The sequence below is a fragment of the Pararge aegeria genome, chromosome 7 (assembly GCF_905163445.1).
Source record: "Pararge aegeria chromosome 7, ilParAegt1.1, whole genome shotgun sequence".
NCBI lineage: Eukaryota > Metazoa > Arthropoda > Insecta > Lepidoptera > Nymphalidae > Pararge > Pararge aegeria.
Genome location: NC_053186.1, coordinates 528,584 through 554,751, shown reverse-complemented (window position 1 = coordinate 554,751; position 26,168 = coordinate 528,584). Strand labels below are relative to the sequence as shown.

Below are 26,168 nucleotides of genomic sequence, written 5' to 3'. Positions count from 1 at the left end.
TGCATAGCAACATTACTTCACTGCAATGGAAAAATGTGCCAACGATGAAATCATAAGAAATCTCTATCTCGCATTCACGTATATATCCATAATCAATAACTTAGGAATAATTGAGTGAGATGAAGTTGAGTTGAGAAATCAATCCTCAGTTAGGTTATTATTGAAAAATAAACCCCGTATTTTAATGGATGGTAAACCTTATAAAGTTATCATATTTATAAGGTTTAATGAGAGTATATCTCATACAGAAAGTTTGAAAAGTATATCGCTTAACAGTGGGTTTTAAATATATCTTCGGTGAATTTGAAAAAGAAAATTTAAACGAGACTATCCTATGAAATTAGAATTCGAGGAAGTATTTTCAAAGTTATTGCTCAAGCTATCTCCGACACCAAGACAGATTGACCAGTGATAAACATGCAGTAACTTATGGGCAAGAAATAAAAGAAAAATACCATCCATCGATATTCGTTTCCGGTTACCGCCGGATGTAGTCACGCTGCCCTGCGCGCGAAATCGGATAGTCTGTTTTCTATTAGCGAATTAGGGGATCTTGGGGGCTGACCCCTAGGGCTGTCAATATTATATACACAAACAAGGCATTTATTTTCATTTTAGTGTAAATAAGCCAGCCAGCTAACGTTTTCGGTCAACATGGCGAAAAAAAATTTAGAAGAAAACGGTTTTATCTTATTTTAGTAAGGGGATAGTGGTAGTTATCCCGAAGACTAAGCGACGTCGTAACTTGGCTTGCTTACAATATAATAATATATATGATAGTGACAACCCTGAGTCAGGGCCCGCCCGAGTGGTAACATGTTAGTGATTTTAACATAATAACAGGGATTATAATATTGGGGTGACTCTTGGAGACGATTTCGGGGAAATTTTACTGACAGCCGATAAAAGCTGTTAGATGCATGGCAACAGGGAGAAAAGTGTACCGTCAGCAAATATATACCAGACCTCTTGCGTGAAGTTTTTATGTGGAAGAATGGAATCCTTTTGAATAATATGAAAAAACTGAGTAGGATTAACTGATGAAATTGAAGGATTGAATTGGAGTTAAAATTTCTTTGTGCAGAAAATTATTAGATATTAAGACGTTAATATTTTGTACGTTTGTTTTTATCGTTCACATCAAAGTTTTTTTCAAATTGACAACAATAAGTATCGGTTATAAGTTTTATGTTTTTTAAGTTGGAGACCATAAGTCGGCAATTAGATTAAGAAATCTAAATAAAATACGTTAAAAGCTTTTTAATTACCAACAATATTTTAACGTTAGAATAGAAGATTTAAAATGTGAAGTGAAATTCATTAGAAACTGAATACTTACTAACGATAAGATTACTAACTCCTAACTAACAATAAGATTCATTTCCATTTACAATGAACAAATTGAATAGCTGACGATCAATTAGGATATAATACCTAGTTAAGCAAACAAGTCAAGCTTAATCCAAACAAGGTAATTTCGACTAGGCAAATGGGGTGGGGTCTAATCAATCAGATTTGCAAACATCGCATCAGACCAATCATCACCGCAGGCGACGTGGGGACAAATGGACCCCCAGCACTGTTGGAGAAAAAGCCTATGTAATGAATGATTCGCAATACTAAAATAACCTAAGTCACTTTGATAAATTTATGGAGCGAATTCTAATCTTCCAAGCAAGATTTCTAGCGATACTAAATTCAAAAATCTGATAGAAAAAAACTAATACCAGCCCATATTTATAAACGGGAATCCATCCATACAAAATTAGTATGGATTACATACTAATTTTATGCATGCGAAAGTGTATCTGTTTGTTTGTTACCTATGCACCGATCTCGATGAAATAAATATCAAAATATATATCTATAAATAAAAATATGTATCTTGTACTGTGAAGATGGACCTAGGATACTTTTTGTCCCGGAAAGATTCGAGGATTCAAAGATACCAAAGATATTCCCGGGGGATATAAATATGTAGCCTTTGTTACCAATGCAAAGCGAATGATTCCTACGAGTTTAATAAGTATTCCATTAGGACAAAGTCACGGGCAGCCGCTAGTTCAAAATGTGTTTTCAAACACACAGCCCTGTGAGGCGTGTGCGATATTCCTTTAAAAGAGCCCTAACGACGTGTAATCACAGGATGCAGACCCAGTTTGTGAATCAACAGACTAATTCAGCGCAGCAAGAGGAACTAATAAAGGACTTACGATAGATTTCATTAAACTTCATTCAAATGAATCAAACGGTGTAATGAATTATTTTAGATGATGGTTAACGAATATGTAATTATAGGATTTGATAAAACCGATAAAATATATAGTTGGATGACATATTTGCTCGAGTGAACTGCTTCAAATCGAAGCAAACATACAAAGAAACATAAAAGTGAATCGAGAACCTCAGCGTAGAAGAACATACAAAAATTATAAGCGGACATACAAAATTATTTTATACGTTCATTTATCGATAGATGGAAAGTTCTTTACTTTTAAACACCTTACCGTGCGAGGTCTTAGTTTTCGGCAGACCTGATGCTCTGTTATTATCTCTCGATGTCAGCAGCCATAGAATGAACTATGTAAAGCACCGCAATTCTTACAATATCTATACTAATATTATGAATGCAAAAGTCTTCGTGTTTTTTTGTTACTTATGAACAGCGCAACCAGTAGATACACCGATATTGACAAAATTGGGAACAGAGAGCCTCCTGGAGGCGGTCATAGGATTTTTTTATACAAAAGAAGCAACCCGGGACCGTATTAACAGGATCATATTGTGTTTATTGTGGGTATTCATTCAATTATTTTCTTTGGGTTTTTTGTTGTCAAAACACCATTTAGATCAGACAAAACAAATCATCGAACTTTGGGAAATATGGAAAGACAAACAAAATACTTCTATAATGACAACCCGTCAATCATCAGAATACTGGCGGAAATTGGTGGTCCAAATCGTTAAGATGGATAAATTATCACCCGACTCATTAATGGCTCAATTACGGTCACAAGCAATACTACTTTCGCAATGTGTATATTTATGTCCGAACCTTACAACGTGATCGGCAATGATAATCATAATCTAGGCGATAAGAGCTTTATAGCTTTACGTACGTTAATGAATGACAGTAAAATATCTAGGAAATAACTAGTTGCCGCTTTGATTTTCAATGCCACTAAAGAATGATCATCTACTATAAAAGTTTTCTTTTAGGCTCTTCTAATTTTCTTTTATTATGTAAACTAGAAAATAAAGCCATTTTCAAGTTTTTGCGGGACATACGCACGGCAATTCATATTTTTATATGTATATTTTTTTTAATAAAACAATAATACGAGAGCTTGTAATTCTTTGACAATTATTAAGACAGCCGTACTTTTAAGCTAAACATACTGTTATTACTTTAATATTCTAAATAAAGCAATACTTCCCTTAAAAAGTACTTTAAATGTAGAGCAAAAGTTTCTAATATATCTTTTATTCTAACTGTAACCAACAATATAATTTACTTTTATAATTACTTTGATATAAATACAGTTCGTAAAGGAAATAATTTGTTGAAGTTATAAAAAATAGATAAATTAAAAGAAACCCATTTATCTCTTGTTATAATAAAAAGTAACCCAACCTACAACCAACAATTCCACAAAAACGATCGGACAATTTAAAACGAAAGGGTAATCGTCAACCACCTGAAATGATAAACTAAAAGAGCACGTGGCTTACAAGTGGCACTTACCTCGGCCGGGAGCGTTGATTCATGTTTCTTTCTCGTTCCCACTTTAATAATACTATTTCCTCTCTCGCTCTCTCACTCCCTGGTCACCCAATTTTAAAATCAGAAGGATATAATTCTATTTGAAGATTGCTATCTAAAATGAAGTTGAGAAAGAAGTATGACCCGAGTGTACTGCCCTGCGTTGCACCGAGATATGATTTATCCGGGTGCAGTGTTTAAGTTGTTGTATCTATCCCGGGACTGAGAGAGCGGGACCTCCGCCTCCGCGGACGGTCCACGGAGGAATGTCTTCGACCCCGGCAACACGCCAGGATCTCTTGTTCACCACTATCAACCTTCTCCGACGCTTCTGAGGGGTCGGCCCGCGCATGCGCTTTACTGATCCTCCTTCTCCCTCGCGCTTGTAGGCAAGGGAGCGATTTAGGGATGATATGCGGAGGGTGAAGAGACGGTGAAAGATGGAAATGCATCTAGGACTCCGCTCGGATTTCCGTTCGTGATTTTGTTTATTGATTCGTATCGGGAAGACTCGTTCTTAGGGGCTGCCGCGGGAGTTATTAATCCCCTTATCATGTCAGGACTTGATTTAGTGTCGATGAACTTTGGCAAATGACCAATAAAAAGTGATCATTCACTTTATAGTTGGATGGAATAGATCCAAATATTACATTAGTCATTAGGTGTTACGCTTCGTGGGCAGCCAAATTTATTTCCATGTTTTTGTCATTGATTTTTCCAATATTTTACTATCAATAGATATTTTGCTGTGATTACGAATTTAATTTTTTAACGTATAAAGCAGACTGTAAATCAACACTAACTCAAAGAAAATATTGCAGTTCCTATTGATTTTGATAATAATTCAAGAACTGTTAGGTAGTGAACTTTGTGCACTCTAAAATCATAATTGTTATTTGCCCCTTACCACTTACCACATAAAAGATCTCTAGCTTTTTAATTTGGAAAGACCCTTCTTTCAGATTGTAGTACAGATTTCAATAAATATTTTAGTAAGCTTTGCTGATTTTATCCACTTACAACAATAAAATGCCTCATAACCTAACCACTTGATGCAAAAAGCATAAACAACGCCACACTGAGTAGAAAATGAGACGAAATCCAAACTGGCAAAAGGTGGAAGGGTAGAGACAGGCGTAGGTTTTGAAATGTGGAACAATTATGCATATTTACTCAGCGGAGTGAACTGTGCGATGGTACAGAAGTAATGGGTGAGGACGCGGCGTGGGGGATGTTTTGCTAGCATTTGACATTTCGATTGAAGCAATTTGATGCGCCAGAGATAAGCACCCTCTCGATATAACCACGTATTATACCTTTGATGAAAATTAACAATGACGCAAATTGCAAACGTTGTGAAGATGCTGCGATGGCATGGATAAATATTTTGTTAGGGTTCCGTAACCAAAGGACGAAATGGGGCCCTCTGTTTATGACACTTGCTTGCCTATCTCCGGGGGTGTCAAAATGGTTAAGAGGTTCATCTAGAAAACTAACAAGTTAAAGATTTGGAACTACTGTATATTTAGTGTATTGCATGTTTTTAACTGGCTCCTTAACTGCATCTTTGGTCGTAACATTGGGCTCATGACAAAAAACAGTATCGCTCCCTTAATTTTGGCCATTGTAAAGCCAAGTGAAAATTTTTGTAATTTACCATCGAGCCTCCCTTGGACTCTTGGGGGTCCACCTGAACCGCTTTGGGAATCCATGGTTTAAACTGCTTATTTTATTAATAACCCCAGACGCAAAAAGGACCGAGTGTGTTATGAGTTTGACGAGTCTGTGTGAGTGTCTGGCTGTCTGTTGCATTGTATTTCCCGGACGGAAGAACCGATTTAAATTATGTTTTTTTCATTTGAAAATTTATTGAGTCGGATGTTTAATGAAAATCGGTCCAAGATGGCCACCGCTACAAAATAGCGGATTAGATATTTTTTCACAACGTAGTATAATAAAGATTATTTTTAATTACTACTGCAGATCACATTTTGGATATTACATTAAGACACTCCTCGGTTAAATGTCAGATCTACCACTTCAAGAGTCCTTCAACGAGACACAAGTTTATTTTGCATATTGCACTTAGTTTATTATAGTGCTTATTAGAATTATATAACAAAGTTGATACACGTTAATGTGAACTTTAATGTAATGAAAACAGGATTGTTATTAGCACTGCTGGTTATCGAATGGGTCTGGAGCCAATTTTGCATCGGTTCGATTTAAGTGCTCTTTATTAGATACATTTTGAACCGACTTATAAAAGGAAGAGTTTAATTAATAAGGTTTATGCTTTCGTAGATTTTTTATCGCTCAATGAATGAGTCTTTTTCAAGGGTATAATTTCAGATTTGTCCCATACAAATTTCATCAAATTTGTTTTAGTATTTGAAATGAAAAAAACGAAGAAAGATGTCATTCAAGAAAACAAAATAGCATATTCTTATTAGCATCTACAAACGAATAGATTGCAATACAATGAAAATCAAAAACAATGAAATACAAAATCTTACTATTCAACTACATCTACAGCTTGTCCTTGACAACAATCTCACCTGGTACAAATTGTGTCTCCTGCCTGTAATGGTAGTTGCCGGATTATGCATTCTAAGGTGGTACGAGCTATAGCTATATGTTAGTTCTTTTTATCCCATATACCCTTATAAATTGGTTTCTACGCGGCACGCTACGTCGCTTGGCAGCACATCTTTTTTGAAACGTCAAGTCTGTCTGTTTGTAGTGACTCTACCACCGGTTTGGAAGGCAGATTTCACTGAGAAGAGCCGGCACTAAACTCGGCAGCACTCAAGTGTTTTTCAACATAATTTTACAGTTTACAATCATTCAAATTTTATATCTTGTGAGAGATGAGAGCGGAGCCTGCTTCCAAGTAGCCTTGTCGCTAAGAAATTCATCAATCGTATAGTAACCACGATGTATTAAATGTGTTTTGACACATTGCTTAAACTTGTGCAATTGGCATGTCCAAAATAGTACCATGGGAATTATATTATAAAAGCATATACTCAATCCTAGAAATGACTTCTGCACCTTTCGCAAATGATATGCAGATGTCACTTACTTATGTCTATTTCGAGTAAGTCGGTTGTTTATATCCAATTTTCGTTTATAAAGAGTAATGTTTTGGTTTAAAATTACTATCTTTACTTATAATAAAACTGTAACTGGAAGATTTCTGTACATTTAATATATGAAAATTTTAACCGGGGAATGCTTAATAAACGATACTGAGTCCAAAACAGATTTTTGTTTAATTTTTGTCTGTGTGTCTGTCTGGGCATCACGTGAAAACTACTGAACGGATTTAAATAAAATTTGGCATAGTGGTAGCTGGTATTCGGGTCAACATAGAGGATACTTTTTATCCCAAAAAAAAATAAGGTTCCTCCGGGAAACGGGATTAAATTTTTTATAAATTTTACTTCAAAGCTCCGTTAAATTTGAACCAATTTTAATAATTCTTTTTTTATTTGAAAGTGTATACTATCAAGCATGTATTGTCTAATTTTATTGGAGATCTGATAAATATTGTCGGTGATAAAGGACATAACTCTTCACAGATAACAGCAATTCGCAAGGCATATGGGACAACGATCGAATGCATGCGCACCATCCTACTAATATTGTAAATGCGAGGGAAATAAAATAAAATAAATATTAAGTTTGATTATATACCTGAAAATTCATTTTTAAATTATTCAATTTGTACCTATCGCTAAGAAGTTGCGACGGGAATAGGCGACCACGGGCTGCGAATAACATTGTTTGGTAATAAAACTGGACCTGGTAGGTAGAGCTGCAATTAGTTTCTAGGTTTTTTTTAAGATATTAAAACGATTTGATGCAGACGAAGTTGCGCGGGTCAACTAGTATTGTTATAAATATATTGCGAGATTGTTATAAGTATATCAACTTATTTCCTTAAATTTTTCACGGAGGGATTCACGTGATAAAAGTTTATATATTCACCGTACATTCTAGAAACACACCGTTTACCGTTTGTACAATAAGTTGTTTAATGTTGCGAGCCGAAACTAGTTATTTAATATTTTATCGATTGGCAATTGGCTTCCAACGACTCAGGTCTTAGGAATTATAGAAATCCGAATTTTCCAAATCGGCCTTCGCAGTGACTCGCACCGAGGAACAAGGGTCAAAGTACTACAGTAGGTATAATTTCACTGCAATTCAATAGCATTACGACGCATCCACTTCGCAGCGGGAAGTCGCTACTCTGCGTGATGATAAAAAAACTACTCGCACACAATTTTATCGAACCCCAAAGCAAAAAGAGTGTTATTCTTTTTCAATCAAGCTGATCGCCCGGCTTTGCCCGTGTAACGCGTAACCTTTTATTAATTTAAGAATTGAAACTATAGTAAGTAAAGTTATTTTTTTTTGATGAAAATCTATGATGCAACTACAAAATGGGGGATTAAATATTTTTCACAACTCCCTCAATATGTGTGTCGAATGAAAGGGCATTACTAGTAGAATACCATACACAAGGATAAATTTCAAATCCATGATAGCCGCGACCAGAAAATTGCGTATTACATTTTTTCACAACTCCCTCAATATGGATATATGTAGTATGAAATGCCTTGACTTGTTGTGTATCGTAATCTAGACGTTTTACTGTGTGCAAAGACTGGCCCGATTTGGCGGAAATTTTAGGGTTCATATATAATAGGAATCAGCAATGATCCAGACCGGTGTATACAGTGCGGGAAACCGGATAGTCTTTACGCGCGAACTCATAGATAGGTTATATTATAGTTAACTATCATTCTCGCATTCAGTCTTTTAATGTCTCACTGCTGGACTTAGATCTCCTCATATTTCAAGCGTTGACCCACCATGCTGCCCCATGCGGATTGGTGGGCTTCGACTATTAACAAGTATTTGTGATGATAACCGGGACCGACGGCTTAACGTGACTTCAATTTTCAAACTCGACTGAGAGTTTTGATCCCCAAACCTGACAATACTTGAATCGATCTAGGAATCAAATTCAGGAGCACGTGATTTCGTCGAGTAGTCGAAAATGCTAACAACTAAACTAATGAGGCGACGATTTTAACATTCAATAAAGTCTTAAAAATTCACTCACCAAACAATTTCGTTAAGCGTTGGTAAAACTTCGTTCGTGTGTACTCTACTCTATCACTAAGCAAATAATCTGTAACTATGTATTTAAATATTAAGGCACTTTTGGCGTGTGTTTGTATTTCCGTTCCTTCACATCTCCACTCGTATACCTGGAAAGAAAGACATGAGATGAGTTTCAATAAATACTAAGTCCCCCGGCGACATATGCCCGTTTCCGCTAGACCTAGGCATCGCCTAAATAGGCGTAATGAATTAGGCGTCTATAGAAAAAAGAACGTTTCACCAACTCTTAGGTGACAACTATCGGCGAAATGTTGATGCTAGGAATCTCCTTAGAATAGGCGTTGCTTATTTAGGCATTGTCTTGGTCTTCGTTAGTGTAAACGGGCATTAGTCCGCGTACGAAATCTGATAAGTCACATACAAGATAGTTTATCTTCCGTTACACAATATACCCGGACACACCACGTCGACTCGCCCGCCCACGCTTTGAGCGTGGCCGAATAATCATTTTATTCTTCCTCTATGGGGATAAGGGAAGAAAGTTAGTATGAAAGTCAAACACTTGGCACTTTTTAAGTCACACATGAATCTTGATAATTGGGCTTTCGAATGGAAATTTGAAATCGAAGTAGGTACGTCTTTATGGAATTTTAAGTTTTAAGAAAATTTTTGTAGGCGTCGTTAAACAATTTGTTTGCGTGCATTCGGTAGCAACAACTACTGACTAAAACGTGCCGCAAACGGGTTTAGCGTTCCGCTACGATTCCGCGTCCAAACCGATGGGTTCTGTATAACTGCCATATCTTGACAATTTAATTCAAGTTATTTTGAAACGTCAAGTCAGTTTGGTTGTAGTGTTTCTACCGACGGTTCGTAAGGTAGATTCCCTTCAACATCAATATTTTTCATTTTTACAATCATTTTTCTTTCTTGCGAGAGCGTTGTGCTTCCAAGCAACCTTGCCATTAAGAAATTCATTTCGTCACATCATTATTCATTGGCGTCGCCGTTAAGAGCGTGACAGCTCCGTGCACTTTTTTTTTGCAATTTTTAGATGCCCAAATAAAATTAAACAATCATAATAATTAGTAATATATGGTATTTTTTTATTTTATCCCAAATATTTAATCAATAACTCACTACAGGTTTGTGTTTAACTTTAACTAATTTTACCGAAAACTGTGTACAGAGGATTACCGTTATGACTGAAGTATGAACAAGAATAACACTTTTTTTCCAATGTGATGAACTTTAAAATAAAACCGTTTCCCTGACCCCTTTCGGCCACGGTGGCCAATCCCCAGAGCAATCTTCCACCTACGCGCTAGATACAAGTGAACGTACAATATGGAGAAATTGTAAGGCGTGCAGGTTTCCTTGACCATTAAAGCAATTGATATATAATTCAGAAAAAATAAAAGAGACCCCCCTCCGGGCGCGCCGGGTTTCGAACGCACCCCGAAAGTAAAGCCGAAGTCATACCCACTAGTCTGCATCACTCACCCATCACAGCTACAGATTTAGTAACAGTCAATGATGTTTGCACCTCGTTTAAGAACAGCCAGAAAGTTGAGGATTGATTTTGTTCCGGGCACGTAACGCGGTCCGGGGCGGCGTGTTGTGTAACAGCCAGGACGGCGCCGAGACGCCTGGCGCCGCGGGATGGTGAATTATATTGGCGCCCAACGAGGGACCGGCGTCTGAGATGTACCAACTACTTTTTCCTCATACGTAGTCGTGCCGCGAATTCCCTAACGCGATAAGAGATTTATACACTGTGAAATTTATTACAAGTGATTCGCCCAGTTCAGGTCCCATATTGGGCGCCACTAAAGACAGGGAAGACAATGAGCAGGTGGCTTCGCTGATGCAATGTTAAGTTGGCACCGTAAGAGCTTATGCGATATGTCGATTATTGTAGCCCTACTTCAGTTATCTATATTAAAAAGTTGCTAAAACCTCAACTAGCCCTACAGGGTCCCAAGTTGGGCGCCCACACATACTAAAAGTGCACAGCATCGCGATGCCTTAGCTACGGTTTTTATAAAAACTTGGACTTGTGAGTTTTCCTCCACCTTCCATTTTCTAGAATTCTCAGTTCCTAGTTCGAGACTCCTAGTAGTGATCTGTTAGCGCTTTAAAATATTATCGATACCCGAATTAGTATCTTAGCTAAACACGTTTTCACGCTATTGAATTCTGTAACTTTGAACATGTGCGTTCACTTTCACAGGTATTCTCTATACGTTGTGTTAACTTACGTGTTTGAGGTACTAGCGGCTCTCGGCGTCTTTATTTGAGATATGATTTACAAATTACTAGGTCTATAAGCACGTCCAAAGAATAAAAATAGTGCTAATATAAAGATTAAAAATAAATAAAAAAAAAAGATTTATCCAAATACGAGAATATTAGAGCGTCCCAAAAAAAAACTATTCAGATTTCTGATCTATTTATAACTATTTGATTTTGAATCTGAGTCAAGATTCAAAATCAAACGTTTGTAACGCAGAAAATTTAAGCCGTCTAGCATGGTAAAGACTAGATGTTTTCAAAAAGGTTTTATTGAGATAAATAACAAGAAAAGTCCAAGGGTCCCAAGTTGGGCGCCAGCAGACAGTAGAGGCGCCCGGCGTCTCGGCGCCGGCTACGTCGCAACGCGGTGGGTAGATCGCTATAAAATATCACATTTATACTCCTTCAGTGTTCAATAAACTATAGAGAAATTTGACAGAGCCTAGCCGATTACTTCTGAGAACTTCAGAATTGACGAACGTTATTAGTCTATTGAAGCGGTGATAGCATAGTGATTTAGTTCGTTGCGCTTTCGGGGGACATAGTCTGCACCCCGGCACGCACCTCTAATTATTCGGAATTTTGTTTTTAATTTAAGCAATTAAAATGTCATTTGCTTCAACGGTGAAGGAAAACAACGTGAGGAAACCTGTATGCCCAAGAGTTCTCCTTAGTGTTCTCAAAGATGTGTGAAATGTGCTTTTCACTAAATCTTATTTTTATTTATTTTCTCGGTCTTTCTGTTCCGAAACGCGAAAAACAGTTGCCGCTGTTTCACAGGCAAGAAAGGGATATAACACAGATATTAGCATAGCTACTTTTTATTTTGGAAATCTAACCCCAAAAAGTGTGAAAGCGAAGCAATAAGATCCAAGTTGCGAGCAAGTGTGATGAATATAAATACGGTAACCACGCGCCATAGTAGCTTGACAAACCAATTACCAACATGTACCGCGTTATCATAAGCACGCGCCGCCTGACGATTCGCTTACATTTGCATTGTTTGTGTGCTCCATAACAAACGCTAATTTTGTTTATGTGTTACTCTCGACCGTAACAATGGGAAGATCTTCCTACGAGCGGGTGTTCGTGCTAGGGGACCGAGGTCCGACCATTCATCTTTGGAAGTTGTATATTATAAAATCATTATTTTTTAGAACTTCGCTAGCGCGATCCAGGATCTTGTGGCGCCATCTAGTTTGGTGGAGACCGCCTCATTAGTTAAACCTAACCAGTCGTTTGCTCTAAAACCATCTCTCCCTGTCAGAGAGGAGGCGAATGATACAAAGTGTGTAAAAATATTAATACAGAATAATAAAACGATCTTAACAACTTGAGTTACGTACTAACAATAAAGAGTTTGTTTGTTTGAATGCGCTTATCTTTGAAATAAGCAGTCGGGTTTGAAAAATCTTTTAATGCATTTGATATTTGAAATAGGCGTTTTAACATCACTCTACGACCCTTTGAAATCAGCAAATGGACGGGTAATGCTACACAGTGGGTCGTAGAATCCGCTAAGTAAGGAGTTTCGGTTCCTGTTAGATTTATAATAATATAATTATTATTATAACTCTAACAGGTTAACCCGTTATCTTAGACTGCATTATCAGTAACCACCAGGTGATATTGCAGTCAAGGGTTTACTTGTGGTGGACTTAAAAAAAAAGGCACGTAAGCAATGTGCATCGTCGAATCATTCACGGTGTCGGTAAAAACTATTGTTAGCTTACATTGTGAACTCTAAAATTAGATTAGGTAACCATAAGAACATGCAACGTCGTAAACATTAAGCCTAACCTACATTCCGCTTGTTTTGTAACCGTCGGCAAATAGGCGCTGCGCTTTATCAGCATGTATAACAGTTGCTGCTATATTATGAAAATTAAGCTTATTTTTGCTATACTCTGCGAAAAGTTTACTCGGAAAGATTACTTTTTTCGCGGAGTAAATTAGGCTTCATTTTCATAATATATCATGGATTTCCGCAAAGTAACGCCTGCTTCTATCCAATACCTGCAGCTATGTTTGGCAGCGGTGGTACTGGTGTCGGACCAATGTTAATTAATGGAGGGTTTCTGTTAGAAAATTCACAGTACTAGCCCAGAAATTGAAATTCTAGTATCACTTACTCGGGTAAAAATGCGATTCCGAAGTCAGAACACCCAAGTGTGTTTAAAATACTCGTTAGAAATCGATCACTTTCTTCCTTAGGAGAAAAATGTAGTATATTTATAGTGATGCATATTTTATGATAAATGACATGAATTGATTGGAATATTCTAGGAATAAAACTCTGATTGTTCTCCATAGTTGCGTTATGCAGATTCGTCATAAGGGTGACGTCACAAGTTACAAGGAAACTCTTATGATAGTGTCGATCATTCATAACTGGTTACATTTCGCTTTGTGTTTATTTTTCGTTCTTTATATCCACCGTATTGGATTTCTATGACGTCATATTGTAATTTTAAACATGTGTTAAGTTCATACTTAAAGGCATAAAGGTCACTATAGTGGGAGAAGTTGTGACTGACGAAATCGCACCATAAGGTTTCATTTTTTTTTTCAAATCCCGGCACGCACCTCTATCTTTCAAATGTTATGTGCGTTTTAAGCAATTAAATATTGCTTTTAACACTTGCTATAACGGTGAAAGGAAACATCGTGAGGAAACCTGCATGCCTGAGTTCTACATATTGTTCTCAAAGTTTACGGAGACGGCCGATGGCACAGTGGGAAGCAACCCTGCTTTTTGAGTCCGTGGGTTCGATTCCCACGACTGGAACAATGTCTTGGTGTATATGTATATTATAAGTATTTCTATGTATGTTAGTTCCCAAAAAGGATGGCGGTGTGTAAATTACACCCCGCCATCTAGCCCCAAAGTCGTCGTATATTTATTTATTAAAGGCGTGTGAAGTCCACCATTCCGCATTTGACTACAGTGGTGACTACGGCCTAAACGCTTCCCATTGCAGAAGAAGACTCGGGTCCATTAGTGGCCGGTAATGGGTCGATGTGGTGAATCAACGGTCAAATAGCCCATAGTTGAGTTTGAATGTTGCAGTTTCCGGCGTGTAGGCGCGGATCGCCCACACTGCGGCAAAGGGCTTAGGGAAAGTTGCTCGTGCCATGTGGGCTGCTACACCTTCACTTGGAGGCCGGCGCGGACCTGCACGCTGTTACCCTAATAAGGGCCGAACAGTTGATACGTAATTAGGCCTGTATCGCGGCACAAGTGCTTCAATTGTAGTAGTAGGAGAGCCCTACGGCTTTATAGGCGCGTAAGGGAAAAATTATGAGAGTAAATTTTTACGACGCGCGCGCCATTGACCATCGACCATACGACCATCACAAAAAACCGACACCTTGAAGCCCCTATAGAAGTATAGTATAGTATGTGCCGGGATTCGAACTTCCTCCCGAAAGCGAAGCCACGGGATATCTAATATAGACAACATTTCAGTTTTTCAAAAAAAGGTTATACGGTAATGGGATAACTAGATAGGTAATATGTTATAATAAAACTTTCAAAGTATTAGTACCTTTTTTCTATTGTTAGTGTCGTTTTCTCTACAAACGTAGACTAGGGCGTTTTTATCTTGTTACGTCAAAGAAGTATAAACTGTGATTAAACCTTTTTCCATGAAGGATAGTTTTTAGATATGTTTGATGAAAATCGGTTTAAAATGACCGCGGCCACAAAATATTTACCGGATTACATATTTTTCATAACTCCCTCCATATGGGTATCAAATTTTGATAGTAGAATACTGCACACTACATTTAAAATAGGGCGGGAGTGTTTCAAATTTTAGAATTATATAAGTTGAAAATGTCGGCATATTAATTGTTTCAACATAAAGAAGCCAACATCATACCGAACCAACAGGAATACGTCTAGGTTAGGCAGCATCTAGGAAACTTAGTTAATACTCCAATAATTCAACATCAACTCACTGTTGGACTAAAAGCCTTACCCAATGTGTGGGTTTCCCCATACTCAGCACACCGGTTTGCGATCGCAGTAGATGGTAGTAGCAGCACAGACGAGGCCGCTGCCCGCTCTAGTTGTTTATATTCCCTCGTACGACGGTATTCTGGTCTGCCATCACTACATGGCGTGACCACAATGATAATGGAACTTCTAATACTCATATTATTTTGAAGAATCAATTATAACATCCTATTTTTACGTGTCGACTCATGCCTTGGGGCACAATAAAATATCGCGCGGACAGGGTCGCAGATTAAAACAGGTAAAGTTAAATTGTTATGCTTTTTAGTCACATTTGTTTACGCGAACCGGTTTTCGTCCTCGCATGCCGCGGTCGTGACCCACTTACTGTTACTGCTAACTCATTAGATCATCGCTTATTATTTAATTCATTCATTCTTATTGCGTCGGTGTACGTGTCTAGAAATATGCATCCTTATCAACCCATTCTCCTGGAGCAAACACGCTTTCGCTGGTTGGGCCATGTACACCGGATGGAACCTTCTCGTTTTACTTGTATGATGCTTACAAGTGATGCTGTGACCTAAGATGGAGCGCGCTTGCCTAGAAGATGCCTCTTGTATATTCTGGTATAGATATGAACCATAATTTACTGGTCAGATAAATCACCCTCGTAACCCACTTCATTACTTCAAACACATTACACCACCTATATTGAATCCATTCTTTATGATTGCTTCGGGATAACGATACCGGTGCTGAAGAAATAAACTTGCGGCAGTTTTAACGTTCTTACATAATATGAGGCGGAACCACTTGTCCACACGGACATAAACAGTAAAGGTATAGATAGGTCTGACTTTTTAAACGCATGTGGCTTTCGCTTGAAAGCAGAGTTCTCAATATAACTTCTCGCTAGTTCCGTCAGTTTTGCCGTTTCTAAACAAACGCAAGACATAATAATGCCGATAAAATTAAGACTAATTATAACCACGCTTTAGCGTTAAATCAAATATTATCAATGCAATTTTGTGGCTTTAATAACTATGAAAACTATAAAATTGTATCCCCCAAAAAGACGCCGTTACATGCAACGGAACATAGACGTATACTGTACACCTATATAGACATCTATACTTACTTATAACCTAACATTAAAGCTGCAGTGTTACGTTAGTTCAAACAAAAGGTTTTATATGATAGTTCCTGGAACTATACCAGATGCCAGATTACCAAAAAAGCGGTAATAGCCCAGTGGGTAGGATTTCGACTTCACTTTCCCAGCACTTAAATATTCTTAGCAGTAATCTTTAGGGAAATAATATATATATTATTATTTAAGTGTTTCTTTTTTGTTTCAACTTTAATTTTATCTTTACTTTCTGTTTAATTTAATTCCAAGTTGTGTACACATACTTTGGGTTGTAGCTTAGAACAAAACTTGTTATTACTTATATTTAGATCTACTTTTAGTTATTACCTGTTTTGTGTACCTAATAACAATAAACAATAAACTTGTCTAAGTTTTGTGTATTTTAACAAATTAAATATCACTTGCTTCAACGGTGAAGAAAACGACTTTAGGAACCCTGCATGAGAGAGAGTTCTCTCTCTCCATAATGATCTCAAAGGTGGGTGGAGTCCACCAATCCGTAATCCAAAATAAACTCTTCTCATTGTGGGAGGAGACGCATACCCTGTAGTGGGCCGGTAAAGTGTTGATATGATGATACCAGGTTAAAGGACGCGACCCTTAGAAGCCAATAAACTGAATTTCTAGTGTGAGGGACGCTACGACCCAGTGGGTTGGGTTCCGCCAACCTGTATTTTAGTGGAAGAGTGGTGTTACGCTCTTAAAACCGACTCTCTTTCTCTTTTATCTCTGTGTCCAACAGTGGAAGATTAATTATCTACTGCTAATATAATAAATAGTAATAAATGATGTCGGCTTATATGTGGTCATTAGGTCACGTAGTCATGTACCAAATTTTACCTCCTTGCGTAAACTTTGGACAAAGTGGGCTGTGACAGACAGATAGACGCGAAGAACACTATGAGATTTCAGTTTTTCCGTAATGAGGAACACTTTTAACCCAGAATGCTGATAAACAAAATCCGCATCGTGTAGACAGGAAGGCATGACACGGTTTTTCATCCGCTTTTGTAGTGCGCACTGGAGCCCCGACCGCCTGGCACGCTGCCAGCGCCCAACGTTTGATCAAGTGCTAATTGGCCATGGAACTTGCCAAAGCTAGGCAGGCGCCAATCATTTTTAGGGTTCAGTAAGTCCATTATGTGTAAATCCGTTATTATCTTGACAAGGACCTTTTTCTCAGAAATGAAAAGGTCGGTATAAATATCAAATACTCTGGTCTGGTATCCCTTCGAACGCCAGGATACGCGACCTTATATGCCGCATATTTCGAAGTAGTTTACCAGAAAGAACTCAATCCAAAAAAAAAATAATAAAAATGTAAACATACTTTTTCATGACGGGTTACCAAACCACATGACACAGGATATGATGGTCGATCACATGACGAAAATGTCAGTAACTAAAAAAAATCCTTTGAGCAGTTAGGTCAAGTGTTAAACGTTAATTAGGAACTCGCAAGGGAATTAAAAATCATAAATACGGTGGACCTTGAATCATGAAATTTGACAAGGAGCAATGTCTTAGGTTTAAGAACCACCTGCAGGGCTGGGTAATCAACCACCCAGCCCTGCAGGTGGCGAATTTGAGGGGAAATTTGTCACCCGACTATTGACAGGCCTGAGAAGGCGGCGTTCCGTGTAGAGTGCGCGTACCTGGAGGATTCAACAGTGACCAGGCCATGGGACCCGCCATGCATTACGTTGCCATACATAAAGATTCTCCTGCCTTTCGCGGAGTAGGTATAGCAAATTAAGCTTAATTTTCATAACATATCATGGATTTCCGCATAGTAACGCCTGCTACTATTCAATATCTTATTGCTTGTAAATTCGCCAGCTCGTGAAACTTTCACTGCCGACGTAATCGCCAGTGCTTTATGTCACAAGCTCACACTGAAAACAGGTTCACAACTCTGTGCTGCTTGAGATGGAACTTGATGTCGGTTTATTGATACGGTCATTGGATGATGGGAAGTGGAGGCTGGAGACCGGCTGGCTCACTACAAAGGTATATGGCCAACAGTAGACGTCTCCAGGCTGATGTTAGCATGGAGATTACCCAATAGGATACTGTTGACGACGCCTCTTATTAGTCCGAACCTTCAAACGTCTGCATGGATCTCATTTACACACAGTTGCTTATAATCAACCCATATAGATCATGTAGGAAGTATGTGTAGAGGATATCTACATTCCTTTACATATAATTATGAACAAGCGCTTTACCGCGACGTCGCGTTACTTTCCTATAAGTAATATTTTTAAGTCATTGACAATATCACTTGCTTCGACGGTGAGGGAAAACATCGTGTAGAAAGATGCATGCCTAAAAGTTCTACATAATTTCTTAAAAATATTTCAACGGGTATATACCACTATAATATTTTTTTGTGTAGTAGGTATGTCGGCCCGTTCGTGAAATACCGACAAAAAGAACATGAAAGCGAGTAGTCAGATTCTGCCCGTGACATCCACTTGACATCTCGTACCTACGCAGTCCCGTCGTGACCACGATCAGTTGCATGGATCGTGGACGAAATATCGACAAATCCAAAAATATTATCATGGTTTATACCCGTTGATCTATATTTAAATGTTGATCAACCACGAAAATCTTAGTTTAAAATCTTTAAGTTCTACATAATGTTCTCAAAGGTATGTGGAGTCCACCAATCCGCACTGGGACGGCGTGGACTAAGGCCTTAACCCCATCTCATTGTCGAAGGAGACCCATGCCCTGTAGTGGGCCGGTAAAGAGTTGATATGATGAATATTCCAAGGCAGGTGGTTCCTGCAGACTTCGTCCGCTTAAAACGCCTCCTCCTAAGTTAATTATTGTGCGCCGTGTTGCGGCAGCAATCAGAGTACATATGACACCACCCCGCGGGTGTCGTTCAATGGGACTAAGCGAATTTAACGGAGAGCGGGCAGCAGCGTCCTCTGTGCTACTACTAGCATCTACTGCGATCCAACCCGTCTGCCCACCTCATTATGGAAACTCTCCCGTTGGGAGAGACCTTTCGTGCAGCAGTGGACTGTTATACAAAGTTTTATATGCTGCTTCTACACAATATACAACGACCCAGCGCATCGCGTCCCGCCTGCGCTATTGCTTCGTTTGCTCGGCCCCTCATGGACGTAGCGCGTAACGTGTTATGCTGAATGGTCTATAGCCTGCCTGATAGTTACAGATATATTGCTTCAAAACTACCAGCATTCAAACAAACAAACCTTTCTTCAGCTCAATCAACTGTCTGTGTAATCCACTATCCACCCTACAATTTAGTGAAAGTACCACCAAAATTTGTTTATCTATTCTAAAGATTTGCACAACCAGACATTTTTCAATAATAATGAGCTGAATAAGTAGCACTTACTTTTTTTAATGACAGACAGACAACAATACTTTCATTAATTTGTATGGACATAGATAATGTCCCTGTGATGTAAATGTTATCTAAATTGAATTTTAATGTATTAAAAATAATTGTAATGTAATTAATACTACAAGAATAAACAACTTGTTAGTATCTACTCATTTAGTTTATGGGTTGGTAATCTCAGGAAATACCAGCCTTCTATTAAATACTGTCAATAATTATTTATTGACAATGTTTACTTATTTAGGTTTTAGAACTACAATCTACACACCCATACTTAATAAATTGAAGCAGCAAAACTCATCTGGTTTGTAAACATTCTTAATTAATTTAAAGTTGCAAGCATTTTTCTATCATCTAAGAACCTCGTAACTTTTTTTTAATACTTTTTTAGGCTTGCGCTTGATGACTATCGTCCCTGATGGAGAGTTTTGCCTAATCACGTGGGTTATAGGCATTCAGGATATATATGGTATGAAGTGACAATGCAGGAAGAGTATTCCAAAGCTTAGCGGTAATTATAAGACCAACACTATGAATGTGTTGCTGAGATAAGGTTTTCTTTTGTATCTTCATTGGTTGTATCAGAGTATTTGTAGGCTGTCATACACATGAACAATGTTCTTGCCTTATTTCATCTGATGACATTTTGGATTGTACAAGAACCAGATTATTAACGAAGAAGAAGATTATTAACAAAGCTGAACGGACCAAATCACTGGATCCTGGGATAGGAAGACATAGTAGACTATACAACACTCCACTGGAAAGCCAGAAGAAGAGGACAAACAGCATCAAGGTAGCCTCAGCTGAACACAAGCAGTGCAAAACTAGTTATTAGGATGTTTATCAATAAATATGATGACCATGAAGATCACACAATTTTTGTTATTGTATACCTACCTCAATTAATAATCTGCTGGATTTACTACCATACAAGATCAAGAAGAAGTTCATTCTATTCTTAGTTTTTTACTGATGGTTATTTATCGATTGTTTAAAGCATTCTATTTTTGTACTGGTTGTGTAAAATATTAAAAAATATATTTTTAGATGGAAGATTGTGAGAATTTAATTAATGAATTTTCTATTGTAAAAAACAGTAACCACTTTGGTCAAGTAAACACTTATCATCATGTTTTTTTTATCATATTATCTATATTATTCTTAAATTATATAATGCCTATTTTCTTTTCAATATATCTTACATTACAGACTAAAGGGAGTACCTATTGGTTATAAAACTGCCATAATTCTTGGATTCTATTTAAAATTTGTGATGTCACCCTCTGACTAGTTCATGTAGGCGCTAAGTATAACTGTGAACCACGAAAATCTGCTTGAAATTTGCTACGCGTTGGTTGTTTTCCAAGGCCTATAATCTACGACTTTTATTTTACAAGATCTAAGTAAATTCCATTCATGAAACTCTTGAAAGTCGAACTTATATTCAAAAGTTTCGTAATGTCAACAAAGCAATGACTCATAGCAATAGCCAGAACTTTGAATGAATGCGTGATTAACACAAAATGCTTTTTACAACCAATAAATCACTCAAAAACAGGAATAACGTGGAAATTAGGTTACAGCTTGCGATCGATAATAATATATTTATACAAAATCCTGAAAGCACAACTCAAGATGGCGGGAATATAACCCTACCAAATCGAGTTGAACCGGATCAATAGGAAGCACTGCAGAAGCGACGCGACCTCAATTCGGTCGAGTAATACGTCTGATCGGACAGATGTACGGATTCTTAATTTTTTAAGAATTTCTCGTCAATGATGGCTTTTGCAAATATTCTGTATAGTTTCTGGGATAGTTCTGGACGTATACTCACCAATTTGGTTGTCCATCGGCGCTTGGAATATCACGAAACACTTAATTTTTTACACAAGCACTCACACGCCCTTACAGTATGAAACAACATCACGAGTATACTGGCGACATCTGGCGTCGAGTGAAAACAACTGAAGTACAACCTGAAGCTCACTTCACGTATATTTAAATTTGATTTTTGCCACTCTAATTAGTGGTTTTGGTGTTAATTTTGGCTGAAATGAGACTAAACAAGGTTGTTTTACACCATAAATTGTGGATTTCATAAATTTTAGGGTTGCGTGGTCGTATATGACTCAAGATTTAGGGTTAAAACTTGGTTATAACTGCATGCGGGAAGTCAAGTATTGATTATGTCCAGCAGCTGACTGTTTCGCATCGTACCCACCTACTCACTAGTTACTACTCAGATGTGATTTCGCGCAAAATTATTGTTATAGATGCTATGGTATAGTTGACTCATGGTTATTTTTACACTTTTAGATTGAAACAATTTCAGTGTTCACGATCTGTATAACTCTTGGCATGTACACACATAACTCCATAATAACAAGCTATCTTATACTCCCATATATGGATCGTTACTTCGTAAATGACTCGATTTGGCAAATTGTAGTGTCTTGAAGCGCCGTGGGTTGAATTCCGCATTGAAGGCGTATCATTATTACATCATTTGGTCTCTATATTAGTGGAGCGTTTACGTATCGCTTTGGCTATTAAACTATATTGTTAAACTTACTGCCCGCGACTTCCAGAGTGTAGGTTGAAAATTTTCTAAAAATGTTTTTAAATCACATATGTTTAAAACTATTAATATACCTAACTGTAGATTTTATAATGATTTCCAAAGTAAAACAGGTAGTAACCGCGTGAGGATGAATTTCTGGAATAAAAAAGCCTTTATCACACCTGTTTAATCCCCTTCCTGCTTGTGAAAGTCGTATCAAAATAAGTTGAGCCGTTCCAAAGATTAGCTCAAGAAAACCGAGGGACACCGAAAATATTTAACAAAATTCTAGGGTTACCATTTTTTGCAATATTATTTTGATCCTTGCATATTTAAGATATTTCCAATTACTCTTCGATGCCTAGAAAAGATCGCTATGTAGCGATTACGAACAAATTGCACCATCTCTCTAACTTTTCTATTTATAGATATTTCGATAATTTTCTTCATTAATTCAGCCCTTAGTCGACAAGTACGAGTAATATAAACAACAATTGTTACAGTAAATCCTACCATTCAAGATGCTCTAGTTGCTTAAGCCCTCCAAGATGCGCCGATGTAAGTTAGCGAGCTCTGTCGATCAATATCTGATAACAATATGGACTGTGTGCTCTCACAGGTACGTATTAGTAACAACGCCAATTTCCTGAAAATATTTTGGACAGAAAAACTTAATAACTACCAACATTTGGGCCGACCCAGAAATCAAACCCCGAACCCATTGTCCTTAGTTAAACATTTAAGAGCAGTACAAAGCAAAGTAAGAGGTCGTGGTTTCAATAATATATTGATCTTAACGCCTGACAAATTTGTTATAGCAAATGTTCTAAACCTCATTTCCATTTCCTACTTAAGTGTGATTTTATAGTTTTGTCCACGATGTTTAGGCCGCTCAGCATTATTATTATTCTTAATTGCACGAAGATATCTTCAGTTTTCGTTATGTAAGATAGAATCCTCAATGAGATTTTTTTTTTAATTCTTTGAACATATTGTTATTCTTAATAGCGTAAAAAAACCATTAAAGATTTACGATGATGTATTGTCACTAATAAGTCAGACTTAATTCAAATTCAAATTCAAAATTCCTAGTAGGCCTACTTTATAAGCACTTTTCAAACGTCCAGTATGTCTGTTTGTAGTGACATTTTCGGAAAGCAGATTCTACCAAGAACCGGCAAGAAACTCAGTAGTTGCTCTTTTCATAAATGATTTTAACAAGATGTGAGCTTATTTGGTACCTAAAGCATGCTTCATAAAGCATGATACCAAAACCGGTGTGCGCGCCATCTATGTTGAAGTTAATGAAAATGACAAAAGATAAAACTTATATATAAATTTTTTGAGATTGTTTTTTTGAACATGCTAAACTTAAGAACTACCAGTCGGATTTGAAATATCTAGAGTGAATTCATAGCCCCATTCCCACCCAACTCTTGAGGAATAAGTATTTTTCGCGATTTTTACACGCGATTCGAGCTGTGAGCTACTTATTTCAATTGATAAAAAGAAAAATTACGATTTAATTTTAGACAATCAGATTATTTAGTTTTCTCTTAATATAAGTAAATTCTATTATAGCTATTGTACCTCTTCTACTATTCGTATGGCAAATGGGGGATATGTTACCACTTATCAGATTAATTTGCCTGTCAATATTTGCGCTCTTGTTGCGGATTCTTCATTTTGGAGGGTTCCGTCGTTGAACCATAAGGGGCAAGTCACACCAAACATTGAACTGCGCTCGCGTCCTCCAGTAGTGTTACTTTGTTCACAAATATTCATAGTTTCAAAAAGAGAAAAAAAAATGCCTTAAAATAATATAAATATAATTGAACATCAAAAATGTATTTTTTTAAAACACAATTTAAACAAAGAAGTCATTTGAAGATTGTTCACACAATAGGAAAAAGTGAGAAAAAATAGAGTGTAATTAATAAGCCGTCGTGTGCGTCAACTTCAAAATCCACGTCGCATAATAAGAGACGTTCGTGAACACGGCGAATTTGACTTCGCAGTCCTTCGGTTTCGCCGCTAGTATCCCGACCACCTTGTCCTTATTGTATATCGGGCCGAACTCGTGGACGAAACAGTCGTCGTATCCGCTCAGGTCAATGCAGATCATGCTTTCATCAGCCTGGATCCCGTAACTCTCATAACACCTACCAGGGGACGCGATTTGGACGTGGAGCTTGTCAAAATCATTGATCAAGTATATTTTCCTGTCCATTGTAGATACAGTCTTCCATATACTCGCTTCACAGTCTTCGACAAGTCTATCATCAAACGTGGAGGGTTTGATTGTCATTGGAGTGGCCTCCATGTTGAATTTGGCAACCGCAATGTCATACATTGGTACAGTGGTATTGATGTTAAACTTCTCGTGGATTCTCCAGTACAGAATGGGGAAAGTTCTACTTATGTTTCGGGCGAAATCGTTGAGTAATAGAACTCTGTGGGTTGCGCCCTTTTTCCTGCAATGTGCGGACGTAACCACCCATTTGACCAGGATAACGCTGGCGAAGCAGGCGAACGACCAGGAGTTGGAGGAATTCCTCGCGATGGCAGCGACGTAAGGAAACCTGGAACAAGTGGCATTAATAGCTTAAGATATTAGATTTATAAGAAGCTTAGCTTAACTTGTATTTGAATTCCTTATGAAAGTACATATGCTTTTCTATTGGAAAAAGTCCCAAAAGCTATTCTAAGGTACCTTTACAAGCGCCTCTAAGGATATTGTCCTTATCTATATCCTACAAGATTTCTGCTGGGTCATTTGGGCTTCAACTCACTGGAAACAAGACGAGCTTATGACCAGCTTGTTACTGTTTGTGGGATTCTGACCGGGAGGATAGACTGTCCAGAGCTTCCTAGCAAGTTGTGTCGCTCATCTGCTCCTAGTCATTACTGTCAATTACGTCTGTGTCGGCAACGCAAATGTTTCGCCGTTCTGTCTCGCGGCACAGTGTCGGGTTAGATCTCACATTCCTCGCACTTCGGCACTAAATGCACTGCTGACAGAGTCACCTCATCATATCAACCCATTACCGGCCCACTACAAGGCACGGATCTCCTCCTCGTGACTACACAAAAATTGTGACCTAGCTAAATTCTGCGGGTGTAACTGTAAAATTAGACGAGCGCAGGGCGTTTTCTTTGTTTTTAGACACAATGCACTGCAAACAATAATGGCTGAATGAGGATTCTGTATGGCCTTAATTCTGTGGTCGGATACGTCGCCGGTTCCGCGGACGAAAAACGCAGTAAACAGCTAGTTATTACGATTAAAAAATAAAAACCTCTCAGCTATCGGTATGCTCTGGTTATCCTTCAGAGCTATCACAACTATGGACTTGGCGACCTGGTTGACCCCGCCAAGGGACTGGAGCTCCCGCTTTTTCTCGTCCACTGTGATATCTGTGGCGAACTTCACCATCACGCAGACCGCCATGATGGCGACACAGATGATGATGGTCAAGATAATGCATGCCGCTTTCATGGTACTATACGTTTCCGAGCGTTGAAGTTTATGTGATTTGACATGTTTAAGATGTTATGATAGCTGGAAGAAATGAGAGCAATACGACACGAGTCAGTTGTCAAAATGACAGACATTTGGCACCGTTATGGCTTCGGACATGATAGAGTGAATATAAAAGTTTATATAGTTTATGATTAGCATCTTTTTTTTATTCTACTAAAAGTAAGCCATTGTAATAAAAGATTTCCATACCGCCCCTGCCGGCCGCCAGGGATCTTCATAAGACCATAATACACAGTGCTCATCGCAACGCCAGGGAGGTTTAAAAATATTGTAAAAAGTTTTTACATTGCAAACATGGAAACTAAGGACTTTGCTTGGGTAATAAACAGTTATGTAAGTTATGACATAAGCCGTTAGCATCA

The 26,168-nt window shown here is 37.9% G+C and overlaps 2 protein-coding genes across 9 annotated transcripts in view; both read right to left on the bottom strand.

The window, feature by feature from the left end:
• Nucleotides 1-21,908, bottom strand: part of LOC120624897 (talin-1) — an 86,547-nt gene extending 64,639 nt beyond the window's left edge. For 2 of the 8 annotated variants that reach the window (XM_039891670.1, XM_039891671.1), the window contains exons 1-2: nt 21,537-21,908; nt 8,901-9,048 (exon numbers count right to left, since the gene is read on the bottom strand). The gene's annotated coding sequence lies outside the window, so the exon portion shown is untranslated. The remainder of the gene's footprint in view (nt 1-8,900; nt 9,049-21,536) is intronic. The other 6 variants (XM_039891668.1, XM_039891667.1, XM_039891673.1 and 3 more) reach the window with 4 other exon arrangements.
• Nucleotides 21,909-24,195: 2,287 nt separating this feature from the next.
• Nucleotides 24,196-25,792, bottom strand: LOC120624998 (kallikrein-11-like). The gene is made up of 2 exons (XM_039891907.1): nt 25,562-25,792; nt 24,196-24,844 (listed from the first exon to the last, which is right to left on the bottom strand). Exons 1-2 carry the CDS (start codon nt 25,759-25,761, stop codon nt 24,196-24,198), a joined length of 849 nt encoding a protein of 282 aa, XP_039747841.1. The 5' UTR covers nt 25,762-25,792.
• Between the last annotated feature and the right edge of the window lie 376 nt (nt 25,793-26,168).

Coding starts and splice junctions, on each gene's coding strand:
- LOC120624998 (XM_039891907.1), bottom strand. CDS start 25,761: ATGAAAGCGGCATGCATTATCTTGACCATCATCATCTGTGTCGCCATC. Junction 24,845..25,561: donor AGCATACCGATAGCTGAGAG/GTTTTTATTTTT, acceptor CACTTGTTCCAG/GTTTCCTTACGTCGCTGCCA.